General features: G+C 40.1%; 1 protein-coding gene across 12 annotated transcripts in view; it reads left to right on the top strand.

The window, feature by feature from the left end:
* The window catches only part of nav2a (neuron navigator 2a), a 252802-nt gene that overhangs the window by 144484 nt on the left and 87153 nt on the right, over positions 1-21165 (top strand). For 11 of the 12 annotated variants that reach the window (XM_036135966.1, XM_021320593.2, XM_036135961.1 and 8 more), the window contains 2 exons: positions 16500-16617; positions 20027-20079. In XM_036135966.1, coding sequence (XP_035991859.1) covers positions 16500-16617; positions 20027-20079 — 171 coding nt within the window. Of the gene's footprint in view, positions 1-6571; positions 6832-16499; positions 16618-20026; positions 20080-21165 lie in introns of those variants that run through there. The other variant, XM_036135967.1, reaches the window with a different exon arrangement.

A 21165-nucleotide genomic window follows, 5' to 3' on the forward strand; every position in this document is an offset into this window, starting at 1 on the left:
CGTGGATTAGCAAAGGTTTTAATATAAGAGGGAATTGCTTACTGGTTTTCCCCCTCACCTGATCCTATCTATCTTTGACTTTGATGTCTGCTTGGAAAGTTAGAATTGGGTCAGTAACGCCTTCAGAGTTTTGCAGCACATGTGTGCACAAGTCTATTTTTCCTTTGAAGCATTAGGAAAAAGAGCATTCAGTCCCTCTGCTTTGTGCGTCGCTGCACAAAGCAAAGTTTTACCAAGACTGTTGAGGGAAAACGATGCTGCAGAGGTGGTAAATATTCAGTAGAGCCTGGGATTCTAAGATAAAATACAAAGCAGGAGAAAGGTCATGTGGAGCAAATAAATGAAAAATCAGACCTTTATAAAGATGTTGTAGGTGATAGAATTATAAGCAGCAGATTTATTAAAAGTCAGTTTATATAATAGGCACCCTGTTGAGGTTGTGCATAATGCAAGAAGCTGGGGGCATGCCCTTTCTCTGCGTCTCTCTCTATTTCTCAGCTATAGCCTTTATCTGCATCTCTTATGGCTGCAGAGAGGAAGGGAAAGCAGCGAGGTTCTTACCGGAGCCTTTAGATGGGTTGATAAGAAGGCGAGCTTAATTACACACAGCTAACCCCCACACAGACGGGCCGACAACAAGCCCTCAGGTCAGTCTGTGTGTGCCTGTGTTTGAGTGACAGAAACAGTGAAACTGGCAAAGCGTCATAAAGAAGAAAACATTTGCACATTTAGAGGATTAAAATGACCTTCCCTCTGTGCTGTGAAGTGTAGTTGATGTTCTAACCTGTTAATATGCAGTACAGTCGATTATTTGACTGTCATGGCTCTTATATCTACATATGACCTGGGTACATAAATCAAAACGTCTCTTTTTTTTTGGTTCAGATTTTACAGAAAAACTGCCCTTTACATTTTAAAGTGTGCCAACGTGACCTGCAGAATTTTGCTGTTTGATCAAGCCAAATTTCTCGTGACTAAATGACGGTTTTTGATGCACTTTCTTTAAAATGTTTAGGGGTTGAGAAGAGAAGATGCCTGAAGTTGGAATGCTGTCAGAACCTTGAGCTTATCTCACCTGCATGAGCCACACCGTAGCCTCAGGGCGCACGGACGCTGTGGTTTTATGTTAAAACGGACTCTTAAACCTCGCACCAACCCGGCTCTACATCTTTTTACAGCAGGAGTTCTGATATCAGGGTCTATGAAAGAGCTCTTTCCTCACCCTTTTTACAGAAATAAATCTTCCAGTAAAACATGATGGTCTAAAGAAAAAAAAAAAAAGATTCAAATGAGACTGAAAAACTTTACTAGATCCATTTTTGCCATTTGACTTTGGGTATGTGTGAACAGGAATTTTCTGTACATCCTGAAGGCCGGTTATTTAGATGGATATGGAATTATGCTATTTTAAAGCAAATTTCTTTACAAAAGCCCAGTTTGCCAAATTAATCAAAAGATACATACTTACCATTCAATTCAAACATGTATGGTTGGAGAAAGGCAAGAGAAATTTGCATCCTCAACAAGAGGATGCATATTTAACTGTAAAGATCTCTAAATCAGAATAAAAAGCAGCAGCTGATCTAAGGATTTCTGCTGATTAGTTCTTAAATATCTGATGACCAAAGCTCTGCTTTGTGAAAAATAAATATTTTTTTTCATCTAAATAAGAGATTTCTGAATTAACCTGAACATTTCAGAGTAGGACTTGCACCTGAAAGCGTCTGGCAGCCCATGAATAGATCCTTCAAATGTCAGTTTGCACAGATGCACAAACACATTTCCCCTCCCATGGTCGTAGCCTACTAGCTTAGAACTTTGTTTCCCATGCTCCACCAGCTGGGTTAAGGCCAAGCTGTTTGGTCCACCATGTGCCTCGCATGGCTTCGTAAAACCACACATCTTTTATGTGCCAAACGAAGTACAAGCAGAGACATGAGGGCTTATTTAGAACTGGCCTGTCTCAGCTCCCTGTGGGCTGAAGCCACTTTAGAGGCCTGTGTGACTACAGTGGAACGGGTCTGCCAAGGAGGCCGTCTTTGGTTGATGATGCCGCTTGATGTGTTGTGATCGCTCTATGAAAAAGACGCTGCACCTTCACACTGTAAGTTAACTTCTAATAATGGTAATAATGCAATCCAGATCACAGAGCATTGTTTGGATCATGCATTTGCTCACCTTTTATTTTTAAGGTCCCATGTGTTGTTTGGCTAATTGGATGGGCCCTTATCATGTGGATGCCCACAATATGATTCTGATAATGCCGACATTGTAAAAAATTACATTTATTTGTTTCTCTATGCCTGCTGAGGTTTTTAGTGTGAGTGATGTTGTATGGACTTCTTACATGGCCCAGGAGAAACTAACGCTATTTGGTTGACACTTTCATAATTTTTTTTATCAGGGCACAACTGCAAAAAAAAAATGCTTTCACCTTGGCTGGTCGGTAATTATCTATAGTAAGATGAGAGGTGATGCTACATAGCCATAACAAATAGGTTTTATGAATATTTCAAAACAAAGACAGAATGACAGAGCTGACATTTTAACATCTAATATTAGCATTTAGCGTGGCTAGCATTTCCAAAACGTCAGCGTTCATGCGGATATTATAGAGACTGACTCTGAAACTTCAAACAGGCATTTCCAAATCTAACATATTTATGAGAGAGATTCAAAGCTCAGAAGGTTAGCAGAGAGAAACTTGGCTGAACTTAATTCAACTTTCCTGTTATCTGCTGTGAGTTTTCCTCTGTCAAACCAGACTGAGCCTCCAACATTTGTCAACATGCCTTAACCACGATAATTTCCTTTTTTAATAGCTTACATCTCCAGGCTTCCTCTGGTCTCTATATGCTTGATCGAACTAAAAATTAGGGCTGTTTGATTTTGCTAAAAATCAAAATTACGATATATTTCAACCATAATTGCGATTAATTTGGACTTTTCTCTGCATTAACCTAACCACAAGCAACAAAAATGGCCTCTAGATAAAGATGTTTGTAAACAAGGACTATTTAAATCAAGAAATTTAACTTTTTATTAATCAGGATATTATTATTCTACAGAATAGCTTATTAAGTTGGACGTCATTCCTTGGTGACCATAAAGTGCAACCAACAAACAAGTCTATGTATTACACAGTTTGACCGGTACTTAATGCTATGGTGAGATTCCTGAAGGTTTTTGGTAAAAGAAAAGTGTTGATTATATAACTCTAAACAAATTATATAACTCTAAACAAATAATAAAATTTGATTATTTCATCACTGCAACTCTCCTCCCTTCCATGTGGAGGCAAACCCACTTTAAACATTTTACCGGCACCTAAACATAGCCAAAAATCCCAGACCTGTGCAATTTGGAAATTGCTTCTTTTTTTATTACGATTATATTGCAAATGTGATTAACTGTGCTGTCCTACTGAAAATTACAGTCAACAGCCAATGTCTCAGTGCTAGCATCAGAGCCAGATCCAGGCATGCATAGGGCACCTAATCCATCAGGGCCCCCTATAAAGAGTTGCATTTTAACAAAGACCATGTATCTAACATTTTTACATCAGTTAATTGACAGTGAGAGTACTATTTGTTTTGAAAATTTCAGCATAAATAAGTAAAAAGATGCTAGATTTTTTTTAATTTAAATTTAAAAATTTAAAGGAATGGGCATGTTTGTAAAAGTGCAAATTATGTTTTCATTGTTAACAGTTACTGTCGGACGCTACAACTTTAATATTTTGAGTTTTTCTAGCTTTGGTTTGTCCATAAATACATCTCAGCAAATCATAACCAATAATGCATGGTTGCTTTTAAGCTGAGCCAAATGCACTTGCCCCCGTCTCCCAGATTCCTTGAAATCTGTATTGAAACACCAATAATGTTTTAATTGTCCTTAACAGATAGAGTGTGATCCATTTATCCCAAAGCATATGTCAAAGTGAAGTTTTGCACAGATTTGGAAAAAAAAAGGGTTGCAAGGAAAGCACAGTTGGATGAAAATATGGTCCAAATCCATTTTGAAAACCTGAGATCCAACAATACTAATGAACACATGATGAAATTTAGCAGGAGTGAAATTGCAGCAGATTGCAGTCCTCTGCTTAGTAAGGGAAACTGGTGTGTCAGGAGACATCTGTCCATGTCTTCCTCTGCTTACCAAGAACTATACAGCACAGTGAACAGCCTGCAACAGGGAAAACGTATCATCCATTGCACCTTGGTGTGCCTCCCCCAATTACTGTACGCCTTTTTTAGATCATTGTGTTAGCGACTCAATCAGTCCATCCATCATTCTCCCAGCAGCCATCTGCTCGGTGGTCCTGCTTGGGTCAGAGGGGATGTGTCGCCACATGTCATCCTCAGCTCACTCCAGCATGGAGACATGCTGACTCCTCATTTATGAAAGTGAGCAGATGGAGGGGGTCAATAACCAAATATGCTTTCCTACACTTCTAAAGAGCCTTCAAGTTCTCAAAGTGTCCATCCTTCATCTTAAGAAGACGTAAAGCAAGTGGCATCAAAGAGGGCAGGAAAACAGAGGAGCTGTAGGTTATATTGCTGCTTTCAGATCTGTTGATTTCTTCAAAGCACCCAGGGACAAACTGCATGCATTTGAATTGGGCCTGTTTGAATGTTTGTATTTTGTAAGTATTTTGGTGCTATAGAAATGATCCAAATTAAATCAACTTGAACTGAATTAAAATGAAATTAACCGAATATAATGGCATAAAAAATGTAATGGGAAGAAAGTGAATTGAATGGAGTTACTAAAGCATTGTATCTTGGTTTTATTGAGGCATTTATTGCTTCTGTTGGTCGTCCACCAGCCTTTGTGTGTTCTTGTCCTGAGGGTTTCTAAAACTTTACATCTGTGCCGGTTAAGCTTTGATCATTTGACGACAATAGCATAATAGCTGATGTCAAAACAAAACCCGACACCTGAAACAGACCTGAAGGACCTCCCGTGTTTATTTGTCAGTGTGAGCCTCTCCAGCTGTAATGTACAGGACCAGGTGTGCAGCAAGACCACTAAAACGTTCGTTTTCATGTTAGTCAGCATGAAAAAATCAGTCACGCTCAGACCATTTGTCTTAGACATAGGGGGCTGGGGCGGAGCTCTGCGGCACTAAATAGATGTCAAAACGTACAACTTCACATGGTCTGGACATGTCTACAGTGAGTTGTAAAACAAATGAAATCAGATTCCAACAAAGTTTAACACAATAGAGTTAAGACAGGAAGTACACCTGGATTCTTTGTTACAATCATTTCAGCTCAAAATGTAAGGCAAAATATTAAACCGGATTTGTTTTTATTTGTATATACATTATATCTGTCATTTCCACTGACTCTATGCGCGGGTGGCCTGGTGTTTAGAGATGCACCGATCCAATACCTGAATCAGATTTTGGCTCTGATATTGACTGGTTGATGTAGGTATACAGGTTTATTCATTCAACAGTAGTATCGAGTATCGTATCTGGTATGGTATCAGTATCAGGTATTGAATTGGGTATTGGTCAATAAGCTCAGCCCAGGTATCGCTATCGTATTTGATCTGAAAAAATGGATTGATGCATCTCTACTGGTGTTTTTATCTTTCCTCTTTTCCAGGGTGACTGACTTTGCATCAATGTATTAATAGTACAAAGTTGTGTAACAAATAAGACAGATTTACAGACAATTCAACATGTTGTAAATCTTTTAGAAAGGTAGGCAGATACGGGTTCATCATGCTGAATAACTGTACGGGAAAATAGATTATTAGCAGCAAATTACAAATAATTTAAATGCTCTATCACCTATAGTGTATAATGTTACAAGACATTTTGGAAAATTTAGTTTTTTTTTTTCTGTTTGTTTAACTTAAATTCACAACAAAGATAATCTCCAGCTACTTACCAAGGTAAAACAAAAGGTCCAGTTAACATCAAATATTATATACTTGCACATAAATTGATTGAATCCAGCTTACTGCTTTAAAAAACAGGCAGACTCAGTTGAAAATATGCACTGATAAGAATTAATTCATCTGAATAAACCAGGAGATTGCATCAAATCTCACCTTGAGAGTACAGCAGTACTTTCCATGGTAAAAATAGAGACAAAACAATTAGAGGCAACAATAGTTAGAATTGACACACAAAAAGTAAAGGTTCATAAGCGACAAAGCTGTAAATGTTAATGATCTCCAGGCCATTAGGTAAGCTCCCTTTTTAAAAATGTGCAAATAATTCCTGAATTCTACAAAAAGCCTTTTTCAGCAAATAAATATCGTCACTGCATTCCTAAACCAGTTAGAAATATTTAAATAATTGCGTTTAATTGTTTAAAACAGAAAGGGACAATCGAGTCCCCGTTCTGCATGTTTCACATATTTATCTAGAGGAAGAAGATCCAAGTGTCTGAGTCGGTGTCCTTGACTCACACTGAATGATACTTGGAGAGAGACAGAGGTGGGTGGGCAGGGGGTTGTGACAGTGTCAGGATGTCTGAGGCTTCACTGAGCAGTCTGAAGAGGGGAGGGGGGGGGGGGGGGGCAGATAAGAGAAGAGTTCTTGTAAAAGGAGGTAAAGCATGTCATGTTGCAGCAGGCAGCAACCCGTAAAGACGGCGTGACGGATGTGCCGAGGATAAGACGGTCGGCAGCCGGTGGCCACTAAACTGCTGCTCTCATCCTCTGTTCCTGTGGAAGTTTAGGAATGTCTAGTCGTTTGTTTGGGTCCGTCAGTAATCTTCGTCTCGGTGACGACCTCTCATGGCACTTTATTGCGGCCTCAAGGTGCCGGCCAGGAGCAACAGCCGATTCTCCTGTGAAAACTACAAAGTGGTAAGAAATCGGCGAGAAACAACGAGGGTTTCACGCACTCACCGTTTCACTGTTTATGAAATATCAGACCGTCATGAAAAAGAAAAGAAGCCTGTATTAGCTTGTAATAGGACCAACCAGGCCGTAGGGAGTCGTGTTAATTGGGACCATAATCGCTACGGTTACCAATGATGTTAAGAGAGGGGGACGTCTGAGAAAAACAGATATAAGAGGAAAGGTCGGCTTGAAATAGAAATGCCATGAGTAGAACCGGATCTGCAGGAGCTGTTTGGATTTATTATAGAAGAAGGTACTCTGGGAATCTGATACACCTCTGGAAGTGTAGTGTTCAGATTTAGTTGTAAAAGCATGGCTGGTGTGAGCAGGGTCACTGGAAGAGGCCTGCAGTGTTGCTTTTTTAACACTCTGATGGAGAACTATAAAAAAAGAGGGAAGCATCTTCTCAGAGCATGTCTTTTATAGACATAGCATTCAATGCCTTTATATGAATGATACTGAAGCGAATAGAAAAAGTTTTCTTGCAACATATGGCAATTTATAGCAGTTTTTGTCCCGGTGTGTTTTCTTCACTTTTAGCTTAAGTTGCATGATATTCATTTTGGAAAGTTATTTGCATCGCTTGCTGAACCCTTGAAGTAATAATAACTAATAACACTATTAGAGCCCGTGTTATCAGCATAATAGCTGCTGCCCTATAAAGAACTTTGACAGACAGGCCGCTGTTGCTGTGGGTTGAATTTATGTGAAAATGTGAAACATTTAGTCACTCCTTTGTGGTTTACATGCTTGAGCTTCAACGGACAGACTAAATGGTCCTTTAAATGCCTCGCAGTAATGAACCTGTTTTGAAACCACTATGGCAGAATGAAAATACATCACATCAACATTAACAGGCTATAAATACCCAAGGTGCTGTGCAAAAAAGGTTTTGCACGAGCTGCGTTTTCCCAGGATTTGTTTCTAGTTTGGTTACCCCCTAAGAAAAAAGGAAAAAACCTTGAGGAGCTGAAGTTAAGTTAGTGTTCAAGTTCTGTTCCTTTGGACTGTTTTTTATGACTTGCTTTAAAATAAGTTAAACCCAATCACAGCAATGCCAATCTAGAGTTTCTAAACAACACAAATGGAGAGAAAAGACTGAGGTTTATTTTGTCAAATTAATTTATTCTTAGCATGACCATTTAGCACGTCAGCCTCTGGGGCAACATTAGAGTCCTGTTTTGTAATAGACTCTGTAAAAATTGAGTTTTATTTAAATATTCATCTGAACTATTTGATCTTAATGGGTGATAAAAATCAAAGTATTTCCCTATGGGTGATAGTATACACCTCCATTATTGCCTTTGTTTGTAAGGTATATTGCTAGAATGGAAAGTCAGAGTTGAGGCACTATTAAGCAGTTAGCAGACATAAGTCTTACTTGTATATACGTTCTCTTGTTCGTACAACCAGAGATATGAATTTATGTGTAAAGAAGATTTGTATATGTTTTTGAATATTTCACCCTTGTTAAAAACTTTTTACACAAGTTGCATTTTGTTGCTGCTGTTGTTAAAGTCTGATTACAGATATGAAGCAAAAATGTACTTGCAAAACTTCCCCTCAGCTGATTGGTCAATCTCATGTCAATTACAAATTTAACTATCCAATCAGAAAACAGATGGGTTTGACTGTTAAGGTTGACCTCTACTGAACTGCAAGCCCTGTAAGAGTTGTGCATATTAAAAATGGACAACGGCACTTGATTTTCAAAAATATATATAATTGGAGAATGTTGTTTTTTTTTGTTCCACTAAATGATAAAGTTGTGCCTACTTGTGCAGAAAAGGTCCTTGCACCGCCCTCTGTCTTTAACATTTGCAATCTATATTTAGCCCAACATTCATTGTCATCTGTTTTCTGATTGGGTTGTTAAATTTGGGATTGACGTGAGACTGACCAATCAGCTGAGAGGAAGAAACAAATCCAGTAAAAATGTTTTACTTGCAAGCTGACACTTACAGCTGAGTTTTACACAAAGATGTTCGCTTTGTATCTGTAAACAGACGAAAAACACTTAAATGCCGCTTGAGTAAAAAGTTTGTAACTTGTTTGATTTCTACAAATACAGATAATTTTTTACACACAAATTCCTATTTTTGGATGCACAAAGATACATATTTTGGTTTACAATGTGGAAAAATGTGTTCACAACTACACAGAAGATACATGTGACTGGAGTTTGTGCCTGTAAACATCAAACTAGGATTTGCAGCTGTGTGACGACAGTGTTGCTGGTAAAACCAGTCATCACACATTAACTGGCTTTGTGGCCAGTATTGCTGCTGACTGAGGGGAATAATTTAGAGCTCAGCCTATTCTGCATTGATACTTTCCCATAAAATTGCAGCAAAATGCAGAAGATTTCAGTTTTAGGATATTACATGTTTGCTTACTTAACCTTCCCCCTCTCTGATTCCACGTTTCTAATACGTACTTTATTTTACAAAGTAGTTTGTACGCCCTCTTTGGTAGTCAATATTACTTATATGCCAACAGATAACCTGGGCAAAATAGCTGATGCGAGCATTTCCAATATGCTAACACCAGCTTTAGACATGGCAAAGAAAGTTTATTTGAATAGATACTAGACGAGATAAAGGGGTTTACATGATTTGAACATAAGAAAATGAAATACACTGCAGTGGCATGATAAAGGAAAGGAAATAAATGTTAGACCACAAACTGAAATTTAAAGAAATAATTTTATAAGAACTACGAGATGGAATAAAAGCCCTAAACTCTCTTTATCAATAAAGGGGATCAATGCTGCATTGAGCAATAAAATCTCCCCACATTCTATAAAACCTATTCTGGGTGCCAGGCCTGAGCAATTATAGTTTTTCCATCCGTATAACTGAAAGCATATAGTGTGAAAAACCTGTTGGGTCAACGGTGCTCAGCTTTCTATGTATTAGTGCTGGATGATATAGGAAAAAAAGCATATTGATAAAATATTAATCAGACTGATCGATATCGATAAGTATCAATAAATGTATTTTAAGTGCAGCCTGGCCATTTTATGCCCTTGCTTTATTACCTATTTTTAAATAAATAACACTTAATTCAAACACAACGCTTTATTCAACCAAATTTGTACCAAAACTGAAAGCCTTAAAAAAAGAAGAAAACAACATGTGCTCTCTAAACTCTGAATCTTGGTGAAGGAGCTTATCTGGGTCTGCATTTGTGATTGGTTGGGAGGATTAATGACTGTAGTATTAACCTACATGATAGAATAGGATGCAAAAAGAAGGAAAACTGTTCTATTGAACTTTTTACTGACCCCTTTTTTTCTATTGAACTATGGATCGATATATATCGTTATTGAATTACCGTCCAGCCCTACTATGCACATAGCAGGACCTCAAAGAAATTTAAGTTTTTTCTTATACAGCATTTTTAGCACTATTTGCTGAAACGTTCAGCATTCTATGATTCCCTCATTTCATTATTTCCTTTTTTTTTACGAGTTACACTTTACAACTTTTACAAGTGTAAGATATAATAATTCCAAGAGCTGCGCAGACCAAACCATCTAATCAATAGGACTGCAGATTTAACAAAAACAAAAAAAACATGCATATGACTGCAGAAAAATAGCTCTTTATACTGTCCTAATTCATATATGTGATGATATTTGCAAAACTCGGGCCTCTGCATTGAGCAGTTTTACTGCAACGGACAACTCCTGTCTCACTCTTATTAAAATCCAGATTGACTCCTTCAACTCAAGGACACTCTGGCAGAGTGCTGGCCTGGCTGCCCTCCCTCCCTGCCTGACCAAGCAAAGCGCGCACTGCGGGGATACCACGCGTGCATCATGGCCTTTTGTTGTCATTGCACGCCAGCCTGGTGACTCAGCAAGCCGAGGAAAGCAGCGGGGATGTTGGATCGGCGGCGCATTTTGTGTGAAAAGAAGATGCAGCTGTCTGAGAGAGTGAATCATCACAGCTTGTCATCGGGCTTTGAAGCACTGATGGTTTAAATTGGATATTATGTGAAGTTGCACAGAGCTGTCGTGCAGAGTGGGCTTAAAAAGTCACAAAGCAAGCTGTTTGGCGCAGTTGAATAAATGTCAATATGTCTGTTTCTGTAGGCGAAGCTGTGTGTGTACAGAGATGGAGGCAATAGAGATGGAGGTAATAGAGTATGGCACACACCTCAGGATACCCATTAGCATTTAGTAAAACATCTAACCCACAAGAAAAATAAGCAACTGTGGCACTGAAGCATCTCGGTGTACAATACTTTGGATCTGAAATGCACCAGTTAGCGTCATAAACCTGCCTTTTGATTTTATTCTGATCACTAAAGTATGCAGTCAAGCAGCTGTCGCTTCGTTGACTATATGTGGCAACACAATGTGGCAAACTGTCATGAACATCGTTAAAAAGACCTTAAAGGAAGCCGGCTGTCAATAGTGTAATGGTTTCTGTTCAATCAAAAAGGATGTGAGCTGGGCTGAAAGGTTGTTAATAATCCTGATGAATTACCAGAACAGGATGTTGATAGACCTTATCCGACACAAAGAACCGTCTTCATACGGCTCTGACAACGAGTCAATGAGTTGGTGTCACGTTGCTTTCTCTGATGACGGGAATACCCCTGACCCCCAGCACCAATTATCAGCTCCTAAAAAAAAGAGTCATGAAGGGAGATTTTGGATTACTTGGCGTCTCAGAGAAGGGTGGGATTTCCCATACCCAAACAAAATGTCTGCACAGCTGCTGATGGAGCTTAAAAAAAAGCTCTTCTGCTGTGTTGACATATGGAAACAATAGACGTAACAAATGGTCCGATCACAACGTTCAGTAATAGACCATTGAGTTCTTCTTTTGCAATCAGATCAGGGGATGGCAACAGAATTTGGCAACAGGTAGTTAAAGCATCTTGTTTAAGTACATTTATGTATTTGAGAATATGATCAAAATAATTAAACAGTTTAGATATTTTTATTTTCATAAGACAATTTTTTTTTAAAAACTCTAAAGCAGGGCTACCATGTTTGACCCAAGCAATCTAAAAGTTAACTATATTAAATGTCAATTAACCATGACTGGTTTAGGTATGACCAGAGAACATTTAGGAATGCTGCATATTGTGCGACGTGCCTCTGGATTTTATGCCTCAGATGCTTCTCAGTATCTCCAGACTGGCATTTAGAGACCTCGGTCTGAGATTAGTCTGTGAAAATGTTTAGCATTAAGTGTTGATTAACAATCCACAAACTCCAGATAACTCTGAAAAGTCAATTAATTTGACTTGTTGTCAAATTGCAAAGTTGATGCAGACCTAGTTGAGATACGACTCAGAAAATTTTAATTTTCCTCTCCATGGTCAAAGAACTATTTCACAAATTGGACCAAATCTCAGCTTGAACTGCACAATGTGTTGACATGCCAGCCTTGCCCATGTCAGTGTGTATGAGGTCGCGATGGCAATGGACTGGATGCAATATTTGACACGCTATTATATTTCAAGTCTGATGCCAATAATATATTTGGCCTGTTGGAGGAATTCTGCCAGCAGTTGATGCACACCCCTTATCTAGAGTCCAAAGACCGAGATGTTGAAGCTTAGAGAGGGATGGGGACACTGTGATGAGACAAAAAAAAAGAAGTGGAGTGAGGAAATGTGGGTTTATTTCAACCGATCATCACAACATTATTAACACACTTTTAATACATCACACATGTTGTACATTAAAATCTAGATAGATTAGATCTGGTCCTGCATTTCTGCCCGTTTTCAAAACATTTTACTCTTTTATTGGAGACTTAGATGTAATTATGTACTATTTGGAAAAGTAAAAAAAAAAAAATCTGAACCGTACGTTAACTGCATAAACTTTCCCATGATGTTGTAACATCAACCACTTAGCCTACTGGTTACCTTCTGACTCTGCTTGTCTCTCTTTAATCCATCTACGATTTGAAGTCCACATGTGACGTAGGAACTGGTTTTAAGACCACAATCTGTTGATAGATTCCTGTCTGACTGTTAGTCAGTCAATATGGAGCTGATGCTCCTCCTTAATTATGCCTTTCATCACTACTTGGCCATAAGTCATTCTGTTTTCCTTGTAGCCCTAAAAGCGGTATCCAGACTCCCATGAATGTGTGGTTAAACTTGCACAACTCACATTATTGCTTTTGACATTTCTGAAAGCTTGGATTTATTAAGAAGATCTTCCAGTTACAAACATCGGTCTGATGTTAATTAATTTATCTTTTCTGCGGTTTGGATCACATCAGTTTATTCCCTCTGCTAACATTAGATTGTGATGCAACATTATTTGAAACTAGTCAGTACAGGTTTTGTTTCCATGTTGAGCAACAACATTTCTGGGATCCCTGTCGCTCAAAATTATATGGTTACTTAAGACTTCTAAAAAGAGAAAAGCTAACTACTATTGGCAATCTGAGATTTTAACAGCTTAATTTTAGAGGTTGTAGTTGTGCAGTGTTATAATACATGAAGTGAACAATCTAACTAAGGTGGTAATAAACTGTCTACTAATTAATTTTGCATGTCAGAACTTTGAACTTTCAAAGTCAAGCTTCAGAGTACAAATATAACACACAAACAGTGTATCAGTGAACCACACCCAGAGGAAGTCCTGATTGTTACAGCTGACTTGTTGACCAACTGTTAAGACAGCTGGAGGTGCCAAAGCGACACATTTTTGCTAAGTTCACCTTGCCTCACTGGGAAACTCGACGCTCACTTCTGTCCAACTTTTACAATGGTTTGTGGTCCATAACTTTGCTAATTCCTGTCAGATTTCAAAATAAGAGTTTAGTTCAAGTTCTTGGAACTCTGCTTAAATATTCTACATCTTTCTGGAGTTTGTCAGTAGAGAGCAGCATTATGGATGAGCTGTGACTCACTTTTTTTAAGACAATCAAACGTAAAACATAATGAGAAATGTAAAATAAAAACATTTAGTATTTAAATTTTGCTGGATCTCAACATGAACATGCTGGTTGTTTATGTAGCTTGAATCTGAATTTCTAACTGTAATTTAGATTCTAGCTGTTGGAGGGGGGGGGGGGGGTTTTTTTAGCTTACCGTGCATCTCGCATAAACTGAGAACTTGCAATTCTTTACTATAAGCATAGTTGTGTTTTGTCCTTATTTTGCACTAAAAAGTCCAAAGATTCAATATTGTACTGCCTGGAAACCATCAGAGGTGTCTGAGAAGTCCTCTTATCATGGCTTAAAAGCATTCTGTTTTGATTTTGCTGACTTTTCTTCGCTCTTACAACCTGCCCCGTGCCCCTTCGCTCACCCTCAGGTCATCTGAACCACCCTCGTGGGTTTCAGTGCTGTGAATGACAGCTACCCATTTCACCTCGGGTTTTAATTGCATCCCTAGTCCTCAATTTTCCTTCCCCAAACTGCTTCAAAGAAAGCCTGCATGCTCGCACAAAAGCTCCTGAAGATCGCGCTTCCTTTTTTTTCCCCCCTCCTGTGACCAGCTGAGAGTGCAAATTGAAAGGTTTGAGTCTAATCCGGTTGCTAAAAGCCTTTTATTTAACTCATTGTTTCACTTGAGACTGTTTTTATTTCTCGCTGTGGATTTGTGTTTAGGAACGCAGCCTCTATGATTTAAAGGTCGCTCTGAAGCTCTTTGTGTTTAATGTGAGGCTGGCACGCTCATAAAAACCTTTTGCACCAAAATGAGCGCACGGACGTGCGTTTGTGTGCTTTTCTTTGAAGTTGGCACACCTGTTAGGAACCGTCATGAGAAGCGGTGATTCATCCTTTTTAGTGTTGTAGCAGAAAAGCCCCGGGTCTGTTTACAGTGCAAACACAAAGAACCAGGGGTCAGCACCATGTCAAAGCCTACATGCTGCCTGGTTATTTTTAACCCCAACACCAGGCGGCACGTCCAGATTAACAGATGCTCTTGAATTTCACAGCCATGTAAAAAAAAAAAAAAGAACTGGAAAGAAAAATGCCATTCATGTTTTCATTTGTGAATGGAGAAAGTCTGCATGTCTTTGTGTTGAAGGAAATAGCTGTGATTTGGTCTTGTTAAGGGGAGTAACTTCTTTTTTTTTTTTTTTTTTTTTATGTTGCTGCTCAGTGAGCTTGTCGCCCTGTAATTTGCAGTCATGACTTTCCTCTTTTGAGATTCTCTCTAGTGATTCAGCAAATTTAATGATGATGTCCACAGATGGTCAGTCCTCGGGGTGTTTTAAGACGGTGACAACGTTTGTCACTCCTTTGGTGGATTTGAACTTTCAAATACAAGACTTTACCATCGGTGAAAACTATCTTTTTTTGAACTGCTTTGTGTTGATCTCAGTTATTCTTGACTTGAGATGCACCAATCAATCTTTTGCTTGCTGTTAGCAGTTTCCAGCCATCAACGCCTGACTTGCTGATTCTGTTTTTGACAGATTTTGAGATTTATTTTCAAAGGACCATTAAACGAACAAAAGAAAAAAATGTGTTGCAGGTTTGACGTCTGAAAGAAAATGACAAAATTAAACGATTATCCCCATTAATACGTCAAAGAATATGTCCGTAAACGTTATCTGATGTGTATTAAACACAAAAATGCTAGTTCTGTTTTTAAGATACATTTAATGAAGAAGGACAAGCAATCCTATTTGTCAACATTTGATCACCGATCAGAGCCGATCAAGGGGAAAATTGGTCGATTCTTATCTCTGACTAAAAAAACTGGTGAATCTCGTGCCAATACCAAAAAGAGCTGGGCAATTTAAAAATGTTAAAACTTTATAAAAGGCCTGTGCTTGTTGTATAGATATCTGGTTTATAAGTAAGACATTTTCTAGACATGTTGTTTTTTTTCCTTCAATGCTAATCCCGGCGTTTTCCCACCAGACATGGGTGAGGAGCAGTGGTGGATAATAAAAGTAAGACATCAAACAGAGGAAGATGGGCTGCCACACATCTTGAATCCCCGCAGAGCAGTTCAGAAGTTGCACTCGTCGAACAGACCCTCTGCAGTTGGCTGCGGCCGTAGACCCATGCATAGTCATGCATCATTTCTTAAATATAACTCCTTTATTAAAACTAGCATCATGCGCAACTTCTCAACCTCCCTGCCCTCTTTTGATCTGTTCAGGAATAGAAAGTTGATTGTCTTGCTGTGGGTGTAAGGGAGGACAGGCAAGAGTTTGGTAACTAATTATGAAGGAAGCTATTCAAATTATTCAGATGCTTGCTCGGCTCCCCCCCCCCCCCCCCTCCTCTCCTTCACCCCCAGGCAATGAAGGGTCTTTTCTGTCCCCAGAGAGTGATGTCAGCATGGCCCATTGAAAACAGCCGCCGTGTGCTCAGAGATGAATGCCCTGGCTGAGCACAATGGCCCCGATTTGAATACCACGCGGATGTACGCCAGATCGGAGCTGCAACAAAAGAAAGAGGGGCTACTCTGCTCCCATTTAGCCGTGCTGTTATTTCAGTAGCCGTAAATTTGCGACAACCATTTATGCCTTTTGTTGTTTTTCAAGTGTTTATGGAGTTTGAAACACATCGATGACCTTTGGCGGGGCCTGGGGGGGGCCAGCCCTCCGGATTTTTGGACTGGATTTTGTTTTGGTGGCTCGCAACTGAAGAGCATTTTTTTGTGCTTGTGCTTCTGGCCGCAGATCTACACGGACTGGGCCAACCATTACCTTGCCAAGTCGGGACACAAGCGTCTCATCAAGGACCTCCAAACGGACGTGACAGATGGAGTGCTGCTGGCGGAGATCATACAGGTTGTGGGTAAGTTGACTCTGATTTGATTGCGGAGTCGGCCAATTAAAACCATTGCTGCTCATGTGATTGCAGGAGAAACACGTGGAGCACGCCGTTAGCTTATAGAAGAAGTGCTTGTTTCTGAACAAAGCCACTTTTATTTTGTTAATATCACATGAATCTGCTCTTTCACTTCATCTGGTGTGATTTAAAATCATGCAAAGTCTGTAGCATGAAAACCTGACTGATAGGTTTCTACCTATTATGTGTTCAGTCTATGAAAGAGTTTACCTGCCAGCTATTTGCTGCGTTAATAATGTAGCCTGTAGTAATGTTTTCAGAGTTAATAAGTCATATATATGTTAACAGAGTAACATTCCTGTAAAGTGGGCTGTGAAAGCCGGGTTGTTCCTGTGTGCTTTTGACCTTCGCTCCCCTCAGCGTCGTCATCATCATCATCTGTCTTGTCGTTTTGTCTGGCCGCCCTTGTCCTGTCATTGCATCTGCTGGCAGACTGGAGGCTGAAACGGGCCGACACCAGCTGACCGGTGACTCAGCGTGTGAATGTGTGAATGACTGCTTCGTCTCCGAGCTCTTCCCCTGTGACCCAGATTTTAGACTTCCCGTTATCTGAGCACTGCCGCTGTTCTGATAATGTGGCTCTTCTATGACTCCTATCTAGGCTGGATCTGCCCCTACGTTGTGCCCCTTGATGTTTTCCACATTTTGTCACCTCATAACCACAAACCTTAAGGTTTATTATCAGCATTTTCTGCAACACACAGGATAGATTTCTTTAAAATATAATTTTTCTGGGTTTTTTTTATGCCACTAGTGGCCAAAGCAGGCTGACAGTGACAGGGGAAAGGACCTCCGGCTAAAATCCCTAATCTAAAATCTAAGGCTTCCATATATGGCTCGTACTCACTACCCCTGTGCCATTTATTGAAATTTTTCTTAGTTTATTTACTCTGATACCTGTGAATAAAATCCAGTTCACTCAGTCGCCCGTTTAGTAAGTACTGCTCATCTGTGTGCAATGTGATGTCCTATGAATACGTCTGTTCTGCAAAGTCTTTACAGGTTTGTTTGAGAGTATCGGTGAACAAACAGCATCATGTAGACTAAGCAACACAGCAGGTCAGGTTTAAAACGGTTTAGATGATAAAACAATATCCCAAAACTTGAGCATCTCACAGAGCTCTATTCAAGCCATCATTTGAAAATGAAAAGCAGAACTTCGGATCCACCAAGACACACAGTAGCTGTCAGCCTACATCGACAGGGGGGACAAGGAGAGCATTATTCAGAGAAGCATGAGATATGGTCACTCTGGGGGAGCTGCAGAGATCCACATCTCAGGTGGAATGATCATCTACTATTAGTGATGCATGTTACGAATCCTGTCTATACTCAAAAGTGGTAAGAAGAAAGAAAGCCTTAAGGAGTCCCATTTGCAGTAAACCCTAGAGAAGCGGCCCTCAATCTGGGGTCCCCGGACCCCTGGGAGGCCCGCGAACCACGGGTTGGGGGTCTGTGAAACGCATGTTGTCGGGCCTGAGGAGGCGTGGGGGGTTGAGCTAAGTAATAAAATTGGACAAATATTTAACTCCATCCACTTCGTCAAGTAAGGTAAAAGCCAAATCAGCTAAAATTAGGAAGTATGACAACAGTTACATCGAGAATGAGGATCTTATCTACACCACATCTCTAATATTAGGTGTATTTTTGTAAGCATAGATATTTTTAAAAACGCATAATTCCTAATGTGTTTAACAGTACAAAAGGCCGTTTAAAAATACCATCAGCATGAGGAATCTAAAGGGGTCCTTGGAAAAAAGTTACCGCTGCTAAGGGGACCCTGGCTACAAAACGTTTGAGGAAGATTTGAGAACACCTGCTCTAGAGGACACAGCAAACATTTAAAAAAAAAAGAAGATTTTCTACATGATGACACCAAAATTTTGCCTGTGGCTTTACATTGTGCGGCTATGTGCGGTGGAAAAAACCCACCTTCTCCACAGTAAAACATGGTGGTGGCAGCAGAATGCTGCGGGGCGGGTTTTCTTCAGCAGGGACAGGGAAACTGCTTGGAGTTGATGGGCTGATCAATAAAATGTAGTCAATAAAATCAATAAAAATGTAGTCTATTGATGTCTAAAGCTGGTAGAGATGTAACTCCCCAAAAGATTCGTGGCCTTAATTGCTGCAAAAACATGGTTCAATTGAACAATTGGCTGAGGGTGGCTAAAAACATGCCCCGGTCACTCTTTTCTGATTTTTATTTGCAAAAAAAAAAAATCTTCCATCCACTTCACAATTATCAAAAAAAAAAAACTTTGATATTTTAAATCCGTGAATCTTTTTGATCGTTTTGTTTTTGTATTCTGCAGTCTGTCACAGATGGGAAAGAAAAGACCAGCAACAAAATTATGCAGCTGTTTCATTTCCTTTACTGTTAGTTTAAATGCTTTTAAGAAACAGAAGCTTGCTTTAAACGCTAAGAAATAAATGCTATTGTCATAATTCAATGTTTGGGGGAGTGACTGACTGTGGTTGCTCAGTAAAGGAGACAGAAAAGATGATTCATTTGTCAGTTCAGCTCGCCCAGCTCGATGGAGGAGCAATACGAAGAGAAGTATTAAGATCAGCCAGGGCAAGATTTGTTTTATAGGTTTTATAAAGTGAGATTCTATTGTTCATTTTAAATTTTGTCAGTCGAGAGGTGACCCTGCCTGTAAGGGACCTCCATCAGAATCAAATTCAGGAAGGTCAGCCGTCTGCCTTGGATGGCCGGGGGTGAGGAAGACTGGAAAAGGGACAATAAAACACAGAAGCACAGCAGCAAAGCTGCAGCATAATGAGGAAAGAAAACCCTTCATTTGTTAACAGAACTTAAAACATTCAGATTTAGACTTCTAGGACAGAGGCATGTGGATGTGGTGCATCATGGTCCTGCGACGCCGCTGCTCTGTTGGCCCCGCCGTGTCGCCGGTGCTGAAGTCTGTGCTGTTGGCACAGTTGTCAGCTGTGATCCGACGGCCGGCCGTGTCTCAGCTGCTGTGGGCCGGGCCTCTAATGGACAGGAGTGATCCCCCCCCCCTCCTCACACACATGTTAAAAAAAGCAGCACCACGCTGCTGGCCGGGGCCTCAGTGGCATCGCTCTTATTTGTCGGGGCCAGATAATGTTTCATGTCTCTGCGAGGGGTGAGGGGGGGTAAATCGGGTAAGGGGGGGGTTAGTGTCACTGCTACAGCCACCGGCATGAGCCCCTCCGCTGATCTGCTCTCAGACATCATCCCTCTAGGACACACACCTACTGGAGGGCCCCATCCTGTGGAATAAAACTGAGAATTACTTCAACTGAACAGACTGAGATGAGTTTTTTAACCTCTGCTTTCCTCTGCTTGTCTCTTCTTCTTCTTCTTCTTCAGCCAACGAGAAGATTGATGATATCAATGGTTGTCCCAAGAGCCGTTCTCAGATGGTAAGTGACCTCCAGAGTTTGTTTTGGGCGCGCGCTGTGAGCTGTAGCAGAGTGTGGATGCGTGCGTGGGGAGTGACTCGCTGCGACTGGAAGCTGCGGTGCAGAAGTCCCTGTTAGGGGTTGTGGACGGGAACCGTTAGTCCATTTATATTTACTTTTATGGTCTGGCGGGCTACCGTCTGCGAAACATCTGGCCCAGACTTTGGGCTGCTGGCGCTCAGATAAAAGCGTCGTAGGTTTGGGTTTTAGAGCCGCTTGTGTTTCATCTTGTTACACTTGCAAAGGGCGAGAGGATTTTCTCACAGCTTCAAGAGTCCGAGCACGTCTTGAAATTCAGAGCTGATGAGGAAAGTGTTCAGAACCATTTTTAAGCTTTTTTTTGTTGCTGGGATAATGGATCCAGTAGGAGTGGGATGTGTGGCGTTTTACCGTTTCCGCTGTTTTCTCTTCCTGTCGGGAAAAGAAGCAGACATCCCAAGGCAGGGCCACCCTCCGCTGCGTGTGATGGGTTGTAAATTGGGCCGGTGTGCCAGCTGAGGGGGGCTATTTCTGGCCACCAGCCAGATTATTGAAGCCTTTCTAAGCACCAGAGAGACAGGGGGAGAGACATACACACCCAAATTTAACATCTGAGACGGGGGTGAAGCCACAGCTGATCCCTGAACCCTCATTGCAAGCATACCCACATTGGCCCCCGTATTGTGAGGGCATTTGTTTCAGATTGATGTGCTTTTTAGGATTTTCAGAAGTTCGTTTCTATATTTTCAAACACTTTTTACTTGGGTTTTATTAATTAGTTACTTAGTTAATTAAACAACTCAAGAAAAATCACTTTTCATCAGCGAATTTACTAAAAACCTGCAGCGTGCTGCAGTTTCAATTCAAATTTTTATCCTTTTTTATTTTCAAGGAAGTAAAAAAACTCATCAATTTCCAAATGACTAAAAAATATGAAACAAATTAGTTTGCCAGTTGTTTTTAAACTCAGAATTTGCTTGTTTTCATTAAAACTTCCCATTACCACTAAGCAATTGAGTTTTTGTGGCATTTTTAACACTTCACTGCTGATTCACATTAATAGACTAG

The sequence above is a fragment of the Fundulus heteroclitus genome, chromosome 4 (assembly GCF_011125445.2).
Source record: "Fundulus heteroclitus isolate FHET01 chromosome 4, MU-UCD_Fhet_4.1, whole genome shotgun sequence".
Taxonomy (NCBI): Eukaryota; Metazoa; Chordata; class Actinopteri; order Cyprinodontiformes; family Fundulidae; genus Fundulus; species Fundulus heteroclitus.